At 48.0% G+C, this 13,855-nt stretch overlaps 1 protein-coding gene across 1 annotated transcript in view; it reads left to right on the forward strand.

The window, feature by feature from the left end:
- Positions 1 to 12,750, forward strand: part of gpc4 (glypican 4) — a 36,058-nt gene extending 23,308 nt beyond the window's left edge. The window contains exons 3-9 of the mRNA XM_056439259.1: positions 4,126 to 4,523; positions 5,460 to 5,625; positions 6,637 to 6,767; positions 6,854 to 7,000; positions 7,116 to 7,240; positions 8,732 to 8,904; positions 9,941 to 12,750. Of these exons, the coding sequence (XP_056295234.1) occupies positions 4,126 to 4,523; positions 5,460 to 5,625; positions 6,637 to 6,767; positions 6,854 to 7,000; positions 7,116 to 7,240; positions 8,732 to 8,904; positions 9,941 to 10,176 (1,376 nt within the window). The 3' untranslated portion in view covers positions 10,177 to 12,750. The remainder of the gene's footprint in view (positions 1 to 4,125; positions 4,524 to 5,459; positions 5,626 to 6,636; positions 6,768 to 6,853; positions 7,001 to 7,115; positions 7,241 to 8,731; positions 8,905 to 9,940) is intronic.
- Positions 12,751 to 13,855: the final 1,105 nt, after the last annotated feature.

Here is a 13,855-nt window from a genome sequence, read left to right on the forward strand (position 1 = left end):
ATCCAGACAGACCACACACATCTTCAGATTTCTTCTGTACTTCCCGTTCCTCTCGTGTGTGTGTGTGTGTGTGTGCAAACACATGCGTGTACGCCTGTAAATATTGGGATCGGGTTTCTCCCTCGGAGGTTGGGAGCTCATGGGAACACGCAACCGTGCCGAGTCACCGAGGGAGCGGGACGGCCGCGGAGGACGGGAGCGACTCGCCGTTTAAAGTTTCTGAATCCGTTTGAATGTCGCCTGCGACGTTCGTGGTTTGATGCGTCTTTGTTGTTTTGTTTGTTTGTTTGTTTGCACACTTGCGCGCCAGTGCACATGCGAGTCGTAGACCTTCAGATCTTATGTGTCCGTGAAAAAGCGGGGGGGGCGGGTCGGGGGAAGGGGGGGTCGTCGGTAACGAGGAGAGTGTGTATTGCAGCCAGATGTGAACAGGAATGTGACGTGTCGGAATGCAGTGGCTGCTCGAGACGTCCCGCCCCTCTTTCTGCCCCTTTGTCCCCATCCCATGCCCCCGCACTCCCACCTCCTCTCTTTCTTTCTTTCTTTCCTTTTTTTTTTTACTCCTCCTCGGACCCTCCCTCCTCCTCTTTGACATCACACGCGATCGCTCCCCCCCCCCCCGCGCTTCAATGATGCATCACAGAGACCAAAGCTCCGTAGATAATGATTTATTTAATTTAATAGGTGACTAATTAAATTGGTCTTCGGTGACACAATAATTGTCGCCCCACAGAAGTGCTTTCACGCGTCTCCTTTCTTCATTTCCTCCTGAGAAAGTAGCGGCTCGTGTCTCACTGGGAGCGAAGAGGAGAGCGACGCCCAGGTGGGATCGGCTGCTTTGTGTTTCGTTCCGTCGGGGCTGTCGAGCGGCGACGTTTTTATTGTCTGCACGTTTTAATAATGGATGTGTTCCCGCTGATAACCATGGCTCGACTCAAAGGGAGTTCTCGACTCTTTTGATTTAGAGGAACCGAAACTGGAAACGCAGTTTGTCTTCACGACTTTTCTTCTGCTTTTTTTTTTTTTACGTGACTATAATAAAATAAAATAAACGGGTTTAACCGGGTGTGTCGTGTAGCGCGCATCAGACTAGTGACGTAAAAGTCGTACGGAGTTTTGACGGGGCCTGGATAGCTGTAGGGTCAACTACCTGACCCCCCCCCCCCCCCCTCAGGTTGCTGCTGTCTCTGAACTGTTAGATGTGGGATCTCTTTACAAAAGCCCGCTGAGCTCTTCTCGTCCACCTGGGACATCAGACCGTCTCTGGGTACGGTGTCGGGGCTTGGGTTGCCGTCCTATTATTTTACTGTTTTCGCGTCAAGACCCCCCCCCCCCAAAAGGAGACACTGCCCCCCGCTGAAAACTTGCACAGGAAGTGTCCGTTTGTGATCGTTCGTTACCGGGAGGGCTGTCACGGCGGCAGATTGTGGTGTGTGTGTGTGTGTGTGTGTGTAAACACAGCTGCGCCTCGTACACAGCGACAGACACAACACCGCCTTACTCGCACAAATAACTAACTCAGGAAGTAGTGTATGTGTTTAGGCTCTCTTCATGCGCCCGGGGCCCGGTGGCCAATTAAAACCAGGGCCAGGAATAGTTCTTCCCTATCCTCGTCTCCTCGGTGTGTGTGTGTGTGTGTGTGTGTGTCTGGCCTCAGCCTGCCTGTCCTCCTGCACTGACCCCATCCAGCAGAGCACAAGCCCATGTCTGGGATTTAAGCACTTGGATTAAGGCCCCTTCTACACACACACACACACACACGGAGACATCCATCCGAAAAGCTCTGAAGCCCAACAGCAGGAGGGACAGAATCCCATCCCATAAGAAAAGGGAGAAGCTCGGGGACTAATTGGCACAAATAGGATTCAATTACTGCCTGGGCTGGGATTGGAAGGAGCCGAGTTTATAGAGGTGGGGGTGTTGCCAGGGGAGGGGGGGGGGGGTATCCCACTTTGGAGGAGGAAGCGGGAGGGGAGGAGTGGGAGGCGGATCGCTCTGCTCCTCTGTTCCCATGATGGATCGGGCCCCGCAGATCATCGCGTATCTTTTCGGGCCTTCCTCTTGTGCAACATGTGGAAATGATGACAGGGCGACGGGGAAGGGAGCGAGCAGAGAGACGGGCGCTCGCCGAGGCAGGAGGGGTCCTTCGTCCCGACTTTTTTTGCCAGAGCGTATATGCTCTCTCTCTCTCTCTCTCTTCTCTCCCGATATAACCTTTCACCCAGATTCCCTCAGACCGTCGGCGGATGAGACCGGCAACATTTTTTTATGGAAAACTCATGCGGGAGTGTCGAGCTCCCCGGCCTGTTGGCAGATCGCTGCGCGTCATAAACTGTTTTTAATGACAACGCAAGATGCTTGTGTAATGCTGCTCATACTTCAGACCTCCAGCTTTGGCCCCAAAGAGCCCCCCCCCCCCGCCCCACTCCCCCACTCACACATGCCCTGCACAGGAGGCTAGAGACCAGTGGGTTTGTCCAAACTCATTACAGGGCTTATCTGTTTAGCATACAGGCATTACCGCCGTAATAAACTGTAGAAAGGAAATGGAGTCGTTTGGGTTTTTCCTCCTGCTTCGTGCCACCCCTCCCCCTCCCCCTCCTCCTCCTCCTCCTCCTTTTGTTTTAATCTCTGTCAATGGAGCGTGGAACTTGGTGCCCTCTCCCCTTGCTTTGTGTGTGTGTGTGTGTGTTGGGGGGGCAATGATGGCGGGGAGATAAATGGAGGGGCTGCAGTGTTTCCGGTCTCCTTGGCGACACAGTGGGGATTTGGAGTTAAAAAAGCCCTCGACTCAACCCGCCTCAAGCTGCCCGCGCCCCTCCCCCATTCTTATATTTTTTTCCGTGTGTCAGGCTGAAGTGGAAGTGACAGCTCGTGTGTGCGGTGGCAGCGACGTTCAGCGACTCCCTCTGTGAGAGCATGGGAACTTTACATCTCAAAGCCACGCGGAGGGCACCCAGAGAATCTGCAGCGGGACGGAGGTTTTGAGGGGGGGGGGAGAGAGGGGTGGGAGTGTATGCTTGCATGCACGCAAGACTGAAGGTGAAGCATTTTCCAGAGACTCTGAGGAATTCTCATTTTGTTCAGATTAAGAAAGTTGTGAGGCGGGGGTGTCCGTGGGAGAGGGGGTCTGGATTATTGGGGGTTGATGGACATTCCTCAGGATGAAGTAGGTCATTGTTCCCTGTCTCTAGTGAAGAGAGCTCTCTGAAGGGACTGATGAAGTGAAAGCGGCGGAGGGAGGGAGGTGTGTGTGTGTGTGTGGAGGGGGGGGGGGGTTACAGGTCCATATATGGGAGAGGAGGGAGGGGGGGGTCGCATTATTCAGTAATCCTATTGAACATGCCTCCTGAAGGACAGTCCAGGACGAGCCGGGAGAAAAGGGAAAAGCGAATGGAATGTGACCCAAAAAAAAGAGAGAAATGCCATTGATGGTCAGTTTGAAGCAGCTTGATGTGGAGAGACGTCCCGGCTGAATGGGGCGAGTCCGCCGTGCCGGGAGCCCCCCATCACCCCCCCACCCCCCCCCGCACTCACTCCCACACAGCCTGACGGAGATGCTCCGGCTCCACCTTTCACCCCTCCTGCTTCACTCCCTCTCGCCACAATACATCCTTCTTTTTTCATCCGATGGTTCTTTTTTTTAATCCTCAAACTGTTCCCGTTGAGATGCGATGGGAACGTCGGCACATGGGCGCGCAGGTGACCGGTGTGGGGGGGGGGGGAGCGTGGGTGGTGAGCATCTCCATCTACGTAGATGCGCTGGGATGCGGCCCCGAGGCTGCAGTATTCTGCTTTTGAACTGTTGTCAATAACGTGGTTATTCACACACACTGTTGCCCGTTGCAACAACTTGATGGAAACCGGACAATGTTGCCACTATAGATACCCACGAGGCGCAAAGTGCGTCCAAACAAGCCGATTCACGAGCAGAAGTTATTAAATTAACGATGGATACAATCTCGGCCCTCTGTCGACGTCCCAAGCAATATGTTACCCATCATAGAAATTCAATTTCCTTTGAAGTCCACCCTGCGATGTTAACGATGTCAAATTGTTTTGTTGCTCTCTGGCCGCCTCGGTGTTTCGCCGTCGCACTGATCCGCCTCCTCCTTCCTCCCGCAGGCTTTTTCCGCGAGCTTTTGAAAAACGCCGAGGTCTCGCTGCACAACATGTTCGTGCGGACCTACGGCATGATGTACGTGCAGAACGCCGAGCTCTTCAAGAACTTCTTCGAGGCGCTGACGCAGTACTACGAGTCGGGCGGCGCCACCGTCAACCTGGACTCCATGCTGTCGGACTTCTGGGCGGACCTCCTGGAGCGCATGTTCCGGCTGGTCAACGGCCAGTACGAGTTCGGCGACGCCTACATGGAGTGCGTCAGCCGGCACACGGAGCAGCTGCAGCCGTTCGGCGACGTGCCGCGCAAGCTCCGCATCCAGCTGATGCGGGCCTTCGTGGCCGCGCGGACGTTCGTGCGCGGCCTCGCGCTCATGCCCGAGGTGGTCAGCCGAGTGTCCACGGTAGGTCCGAGGGCTCGCGGCGCGACGACGCATCCGTCTGGACGTCCCCTCCTTCTGTGACCCCTTCGTTTAAAAGTGGGCTGCGGTGCCGGTGTTTCTGATGACATGAGCCACGACTCGTTCTTTCAGGAATTAAACTTAATTAAATTATTAATAATAATAATAATAATAATGCATTTCATTTTTATCGCACTCTTCCTTCAAAGAATCTCAGAGTGCCACACATATAGTAAAAACAAATAAAACCGATTAAAACAAAGTTAAAGCAACCCATAAAAAAATAAAAAATAAGAATGTAATAGCTGACAATAAATTAACTCACGGTAAAAAATGCCTTCCTGAATAAAAAGGTTTTTTAAATAAACACTGCTTTGTGGAGTTGACGTACTCAACCGTTTAAAGTTTGGGGTCACCCAGAACATTTTCGTGTTTTCCATGAAAACTCACACTTTTATTTATCAAATGACTGAATATAAAATATAGTCAAGACATTGACGAGGTTAGAAATAATTATTTTTATTTGAAATATTAATGTTCTTCAAACTTGTGGCTCAAATGAAGGCCAGTTTTAGATCTTCTCTCACCAGCATAACTTTTCAGCTGTGCTAACATGAAACGGTTTTTTTAAGGGTTTTCTACCCCTCCGTTCGTCTTCTATGCACCATTAGAACACTGGAGATGGGTCTCTATACACCGATGGAGAGATGTCATTAAGAACCAGAGAATAGTCATTGACACATTAACAATGTAGAGAGTGTATTTATGATTAATGTAATGTTATCTTTATTTTGAAAATTCAGGACCCCAAACTTCTGGACCGTAGTGTATAACTTTCTGCCTTTTCCCCAGTCCGAGTACGTTTTCTATGTGGATGAGTGCCCCGCTGTGATGATAACAGTCTTCCTCCTCCTCCTCCTCCTCCTCCTCCTCCTCCAGGTCACTGTGTCTCCCAGCTGCGTGCGAGCGGCCATGAAGATGCTGTACTGTCCCTACTGCTCGGGCCAAGTGGCGCTGAAGCCGTGCCAGAACTACTGTCTGAACGTGCTGCGGGGGTGTCTGGCCAACCAGGCCGACCTGGACGCCGAGTGGAACAACTTCCTCGGTAAGACCCGACCGAGAGAGCACCAACGCGTATTTATTAAACTTCCTGCTTCTGTGTTCTTTTAAAACTCGGCCCTGTAGTGTCATATATATACATATATATACATATATGTATATATATATAAAAATAATATGAAAGTTCGCTCTGATCCACCTCTGCCTTATCGAAGCACAGGGTTCGTACGGTCATGGAAAACCTGGAGAAGTCCTGGAATTAAAAACATTATTTCCTGGCCTATTCATATGTTCATTGACACAGTTTTATTTCAGAGAATAAACATTGATATACATGTTTATTCTTTTAATCAAACTATTATGTCTCATTCGTTTGTGTCATTTAAGGTTATATACTCGGGTACACACCGAGATCTCACATAATGTTTGGTCATGGACATCCACTGGTCAACATGTGTATGAACCCTGCTGCACCCTTGGGTGACGTGATGGAATAATTAGATGAAATATATACATACATGCCTCCAGTGTATTGTGAGGGTTTTGTTCCCAGAGGAACACGGCACCGTGTTTACTGGAGGAAGAAAAACCCGGATCCTGTACAAACACGTCCTTCATTCTTCAGCATCTTGTATAAGTTCTGTGGGGGGGGAGGGGGGGGGGCGTGTTGTGACCCACTTGATGAATGCAGCTCCCGTGTCGTGTAAACAACAGAGACGGATCACTTTCATCACATTCGTTCCCCTCGTTATATTTAATTTGACACGACTCGCACGACCCGACGATGTTTCCCGGTTTCGATGACAGACGCTAAATGCGTCGCGCCCGACTGCTGACACGGCGACCGTCGGCGGAGGCGTCCGGTTTCTGCCGCCTCCTCGCCGTCCAGGGGGCTCGGTTTCACCGGCTGACCCCCGTCTCCTGCTCTCGGGCATGTGCTTCCCCCTAGTGGCCGTTTCATGTGTGGCATCAAGCTTTAAAAGAGACATCTCGGTTCCTCATGATTCCGTTTCTTGTCCTCTCGCTCATTTCTACGTTCTGGCGTTCTGGTTTTCAGACGCCATGCTCAGTCTGGCGGATCGGCTCGAGGGTCCCTTTAACTTCGAGTCCGTCATGGACCCCATCGACGTGAAGATTTCGGAGGCCATCATGAACATGCAGGAGAACAGCATGCAGTTGTCGCATAAGGTCCGTTGTCATTTCTCAGTGTTTTAAATGCTATGAAGAGGCGGGAGATAAAGAGCTACATCAAGTCGACTTCCTCGTTCCGACAGGTGTTCCAAGGATGCGGGCAGCCCAAGCCGAGCGTGGCCCTCCGGTCCAAACGCTCCATCAAAGACACGAGCTTCAACGGACGCTTCCGGCCCTACAGCCCCGACGCCAGACCCACGACCGCCGCCGGGACCAGTTTAGACCGATTGGTGAGGAAGAGGAGCAGAACCACGCGGCGGCTGCTGCTGCTGCTGCGGCGGCTTTTGAAGTCTTTGAGTCTGACTTTCTTTTCTGGTTTTTTTTCTGTTTGTTTCTTCAATGCAGACGATCGACGTGAAGAAGAAGCTGAAACATGCAAAGAAGTTCTGGTCCACGTTGCCGGAGACCGTTTGTGCAGGCGAGAGGATCGCACCCGGGGACGACTGCTGGAACGGAACGGCAAAGAGCAGGTAGGACACACACACACACACACACACACACACACACACACACACACACACATACACAAATACTCACATTCTTACACATTCTCACAGACACACATTCACACTCACTCGCTCTCACACATACACGCAAACACTCACACACACACACAAACACTCACTCTCACACACACACATACAAACACTCACTTTCACACACACACATACACACACATACACAAATACTCACATTCTCACACACACACAAACACTCACTCGCTCTCACACACACAAACACTCACTCACACACACACACAAACACTCACTCTCACACACACACATACACACACATACACAAATACTCACATTCTCACACACACACAAACACTCACTCGCTCTCACACACACAAACACTCACTCTCACACACACACACACAAACACTCACTCTCACACACACACACAAACTCTCACACACACACACACACAAACACACACTCTCACACACACACACACAAACACTCACTCTCACACACACACAAACACTCTCACACACACACACACACAAACACTCACTCTCACACACACACAAACACTCTCACACACACACACAAACACTCTCACACACACACACACAAACACTCACTCTCACACACAAACACTCACTCTCACACACACACACACAAACACTCACTCTCACACACACACAAACACTCACTCTCACACACACACACAAACACTCACTCTCACACACAAACACTCACTCTCACACACACACACACAAACACTCACTCTCACACACACAAACACTCACTCTCACACACACACAAACACTCACTCTCACACACACACACACTCACACACGCACACACACACAAACACTCACTCTCACACACACACAAACACTCACTCTCACACACACACAAACACTCACTCTCACACACAAACACTCACTCTCTCACACACACAAACACTCACTCTCACACACACACAAACACTCACTCTCACACACACAAACTCTCACACACACACACACAAACACTCACTCTCACACACAAACACTCACTCTCACACACACACACACAAACACTCACTCTCACACACACACAAACACTCACTCTCACACACACACAAACACTCACACACACACACACAAACACTCACTCTCACACACACACAAACACTCACTCTCACACACACACACACACTTACTCACTCTCACACACACACAAACACTCACTCTCACACACACACAAACACTCACTCTCACACACACACAAACACTCACTCTCACACACACACAAACACTCACTCACTCTCACACACACACAAACACTCACTCTCTCACACACACACAAACACTCACTCACTCTCACACACACACAAACACTGACTCACTCTGCATCTCCCACACACTCACTCACACACTCTTACACTCACACTCACTCACGCACTCTTACACTCACACTCTCGTTTAAAGTTTCATTAAGTAATCCAAACATCTCTCCCACCCTGCGTAGCTACGAGTCCGTCGTCATTGGCAACGGCCTGGCCAACCAGGTGTCGAACCCCGACGTGGACGTGGACATCACGAAGCCGGACACGGTGATTCGCAGTCAGATTGCAGTTTTAAAGGAAATGACGAGTTGGCTCAAAGCGGCGCACAGCGGCAACGACATCTCCGTCGACAACGGTGAGGACGCCGACCTTTTACTTTCCGACATAGTTTATTTATTTAAATTCATTTAACCAGGAAAAGCCTCATTAAGATTAAAAAACCTCCTTTACAAGAGCGTTCTGGGTAAGGCAGCAGGAGCACGTGGAACAAAGTTTCAGACGTACAACATAAAACAGGGACAGACGATAAAAAAAGAAAAGTTCACAGCATGAGTAAAAACCAAAACTAAGACTCAAGTCGTCATATCTCAGTTCACACAGGTGCACATACCTCAGTCAAAAGAAACAACGACAACCACATGAACCTTCCTCCAACTGGATCTGTTTTTAAAAACACCCAAAGATGACCGGGTCCGTGAAACCAAATCCGTCTGCAGCAAACCTAGAAAACTCTTTTTCCCATTTCAAGATGGACGTCAGTCACAGATATCAGGAGTAAGGCCTCACAGACCAGCGGAGGACATTTACATTGTTTTTGGGTGGCAATTTTTTTTCCGCCTGATTAAAACCCAGAGGCATTTCAAAATAAATTGGGGACACTTTTTGAAACTTGTGAAAAAACATTTAACCTTTGTTCAAAAATAATAAACATACTTATTTAGGCCTATGGAGCAATTGTCATAAAAATGTAAATAATAACTATCAGGCAGTATTCTACAGATTCAAAGTGTTTTATTAAATCTTTTAAACCAAAAACAAACAGAAATCAGACAATTATATTAAATGTTATTCTTATTACTTTGTGGTTATTTATTATTACATTTTTAAAACAACTATTAACAATTATAACTTATTTCTTTGGTTTTTTTTATAATTCAAAATTATATCTATTGATTTGTTTGTGTACCTACCCAGTACAGGCAACAACAAAACGCTTTTTTATTACCATAATTATGGGGGAATTGTTTGCCCCTCTCATATTAATATCAGGGGCAGAATTATATTTCCTAGGGGCAGTTCTGCCCTTTGCCCTCGTGTATTTCCGACACTGTCCACGAGTGGAACCCGCCTGACCCTCATGTCTTCTCCTCCTCCTCCTCCTCCTCCTCCAGATGAGGACAGCAGCGGCGGCGGCGGCGAGGAGAGCGGAAGCGGCTGCGACTCCCCGTCCTGCGACACGGACCAGGACATCTACTTCTCCACGCCGCCCAACCCCGGCAAGCCCGCCGACGAGCAGCGGGTGAAGAGCAGGGGCCCGTCGGCCGGGGGCCCCGCCGCCGCCACGGGAAGCACGGCGCTGGCGCTCTGCGGGCTCGCCCTGGCGCTGCTCGCCCCCCACCTGAGATAAAACTGGACCGGGCGAGAAGTGGAAGAGAACGACCGGGAATGACGTAGGCGAAGGAGAAGAACTGTCAGAGACTTTTTGTTTTAAAAAGACCGCCTTCAGGACCTTGGACCGTCCGCCATTTGGGGGGGGGAGGGGAGGGGGGGGGAGGAGAAGACTCTTCTTAATATTACAATAACTTCACTTTTAATTATTTGTATGCTTTTAAGGACATCAGTGTACAGCAATACTATTGTCTTGCCCTTCCCCCCGCCCTCCCACCCCTCCCATGAGATGAACCGTTCCTCCTTATGGCTCTTTTGGAGCCGCGCGATGCTTCTGCAATACAAACGTCATACAAATCGTCTCATTTTGGGCAGTTTAATCTCATAATTAATATTTTTTTGCGCCTTCTTCGGCGATCGCCATCTGACATCTGAATAGTTACCCAGATGTCCGAGTAGCTACCCAGATGTTTTGGTGGAACGGTGAGCGCCTGCGGTGGGTCGCGTCCCTCTGAGGATGTTCTTCCTTTCCGTCGCTCAGAGATTGTTGCGGATGTCGTCGGGCGTTCGAATGCGACGGCTGAACGTTTACGGCCGCCAGATTAGGGAGCGAGCGGTTTCTATCGACTCGAAAAACATCTTTCTCTTGGAAATCCAGCGAGAGAAGCTGCAGCGGAGGTGTTTACGTCCGAGCCGGAGATGGAATCGTCCTTTAGAAGAAGAGCCTTTGAGAGCCCACGCCGTGCGTGTGTGCCGTACGTCTGCTGCGAGCATCATCACAACCTCATTTTTTTTATGTTGCTTTTATTTTCCCCGTTTCCTTCATTTTTCTAATGTCACGTCCTCAGCTCAAGCGGTTCAGTGGTAAAGGTCGGACCTCGCGGCGCGCTCTCGGCTCGATGCAATCTGGTGACGATGCGATGCTGGCGTCCTGCGACAGGTAGCCGGCGTGGCGGGGGAGGGGCTCCCCCTGGCATTAACCCTAAAGAAGGCAGCGCCGACGAGTCCCGAATGCCCCTTTTTTTCTTTCTTTTTTTTTCTTTTCGAGTTGGTACCGTGAGCTCGGCTCGGCACAGAGGATCCGACTCGGCACGGACTCGTTGGAAAAGAGGAGCGCGTGAACGTGTTGCCGTAAAGCGAGAGGAACAAAAGACAGCGATCAAATGAAAACAAGACAAAAAGATTATTTTAATACAGGGTTTTGTGTCGGAAGAGGTGTTGTAATGTTTAGCTATTTTTTTGGTATTAAGATATATATTAGGTACTACAGTGGATTTTACTGCTAGTTTAGGTGGTGAAAGAGGACAATGTGCGCAGATATCGGGGGCTTTATTTGATCAGTGCACAGTTTTTATTTAATTTTTTTGATGCTCCCATTTCCCCCCCCCCCCCCCCCCGCCCACATCCCATAATACACACTTGTGCCTCATGTAAATGGCCTCCGGACCATTTGATCTACCTACCCTGATTCTTACGTTCTCATCATTTCAACTTTGAGGTGGAATGTTGAACTTTTGTGCTTCACCAAAATGAATTCAAAGTAACGGCGCCTGAATTTTATTTCTTTTGTCTTTTTTTGTGATACCTCGGTACATTATTAGCAACTTCTTGAGGTTAAAAAAAAAGAAAGAATGTCGATGTTGATGATTTGTATCCATTACGTGCTCTGATCCCCCCGTAGGGTGTGTGTGAGTATATCGTTACCAGCTGACAAGCACAACATAAGGTTTTCTATATCTTCTAATGTCATGTAAGTTGCATTAGCTCCATTTCATCTCTAAAACGACGCTGTAGCGTGTGTACAGTAACTTATGCATGTCCTCTAACGTCCTTCTAGAACCAACATAGACGGTCCAAGATACAGTATTCAAAAATGTTTCCATATGCAAAAAACGTGGGTGAAAGAGAGTAATTGATTGATTTGATTTTGGGGGGGGAGGCTTCGAAAATGCATTTTGTGAAAATTGGAACGGTTGAGCGTGTCTCGCGTGTCGCGTGCCGACCGCAGTTCGAGACGGACGGTAACTCCTGGACACGACTTCTGTGCCTCTTGTTTCGCCTTTTTGAAATTGACAGGTTGATTGTAAGCTTCCATGAAAAATGTACGACAAAAAAAAAAGTGACGTGACCAACCGACGGGGCTTCCAAATCGACGAGGACGCCGATGTTAAGAATCCGACCGAGCGACCCCCACGTAGACGCGCGTCGCCGCCGTCGTTTCCACCGACTGTCTGAGAGCGAATGGGCGGCGTCCATTCGATCCACACTTAGCGGCGTGTAAAGTTTGAGTTGGACGGGTGTTGAAAAACCTTCCATCCGCCCACAAGAAGAGAAGAAAAGGACTCGCTTCCTGAGGAGAGAGACTGAGGAGAATGAAAAGAATAAAGTGTAAATAAAGAGCAGCCGCTTTTAGATGTCTCTAAAAGAGGCCATAACAGGACATCAGATTTTTACTTGTCAGAGTATCTCCGAAAAAATGTTCTGGAAAAAAAAAAACCCAAGATGAAATAGATGTTAAATTGTAAGAGAAAATGTATATTAAACAACATTTCTTAGTCTTGTTGAAATAAAGACTGCCAATATTTAAACAGTTGTGAATGGTCTCATTTCCTCTTGATTGACGGGTCCCCGGAAGGCCACAGTTTGAGAATAAGCCGTCAAGATGATGGATGTTTTTTATCCTGGAGTCTGATGGAAAAAACATGGTGTTATATTTGTGCTTTTGAGAAACACACAGTAAGACTATTTGTACCTAAATAAACACTGAGTTCACTTTTTACATTATTATTTGGAGAGTTGTTTTTATCAAAATGTGTTTACATTTTTCTCACTTTTGTCCTTGCAATGTTAAGTTTAAAAAATATATATTTTTCTTCTTTTTAACCAACACGTCCCTTGTTATCAGACATCTGTCTGCTCAACGTGCCGATCGATGAATCTTCACTTGAGGTAATCGGATCTTTCCCGATCGTATTAATGTTTTGTGAAATGACAATAAAAGCTGAAAGCTTGAACAATAGTTAGTGAAACAATGTCAGTAGTTCCTCTACATTCCCACAGGCGGCCTAAATGTGATTATACAATTCACAACCAGGTTGTGTCCAAGGTATATTGTTTCTGGACATTTAGGGATTATAATGATGTATGGAGATGTCCGTATTCCACAAATGCACATTGGCTGTGTTGTTGTTGATTCAGATTTGTACTACACTCACTATCTCTATACATGTAAATGTTTTTAGCTAAAACAAGCAAATTAAACAAGATCATATACATTAAAATTTTTGTTATATTTCAACACCAGAATTATATTCCTGAAAATGTAGAGTGCGAGATAAAAATGTTGTAAAATATGAATATTTTTCTTTTATTTAAAGGCATAAATACAAAAATACATCAGAAAAATGCATTTTTTTTTGGTGTCAGCCCCAAAAATTATTAATGGATAAATTCCACTCCTGACTTAAAGTACCTCAAAGTAGGCTTACTATTGTAACAGACGGTCTCGTGTGTTTTGGTATTGGAGATATGTCCCTTTCGAGTTTCCCCCGTAAATCCAGTTACCGTACTTTTCTCTCTACGGCAACTCCGAAGGGACATCTCATCTTCAATACCAAAACACACGAGACCGTCTGTTACATTATCATAATATACACTCCAGACATCGTATTAAAATTCTTTTGACTTGGCTGGAAATA

This window comes from Pseudoliparis swirei, chromosome 19 (assembly GCF_029220125.1).
Source record: "Pseudoliparis swirei isolate HS2019 ecotype Mariana Trench chromosome 19, NWPU_hadal_v1, whole genome shotgun sequence".
In the NCBI taxonomy this organism is placed as follows: domain Eukaryota; kingdom Metazoa; phylum Chordata; class Actinopteri; order Perciformes; family Liparidae; genus Pseudoliparis; species Pseudoliparis swirei.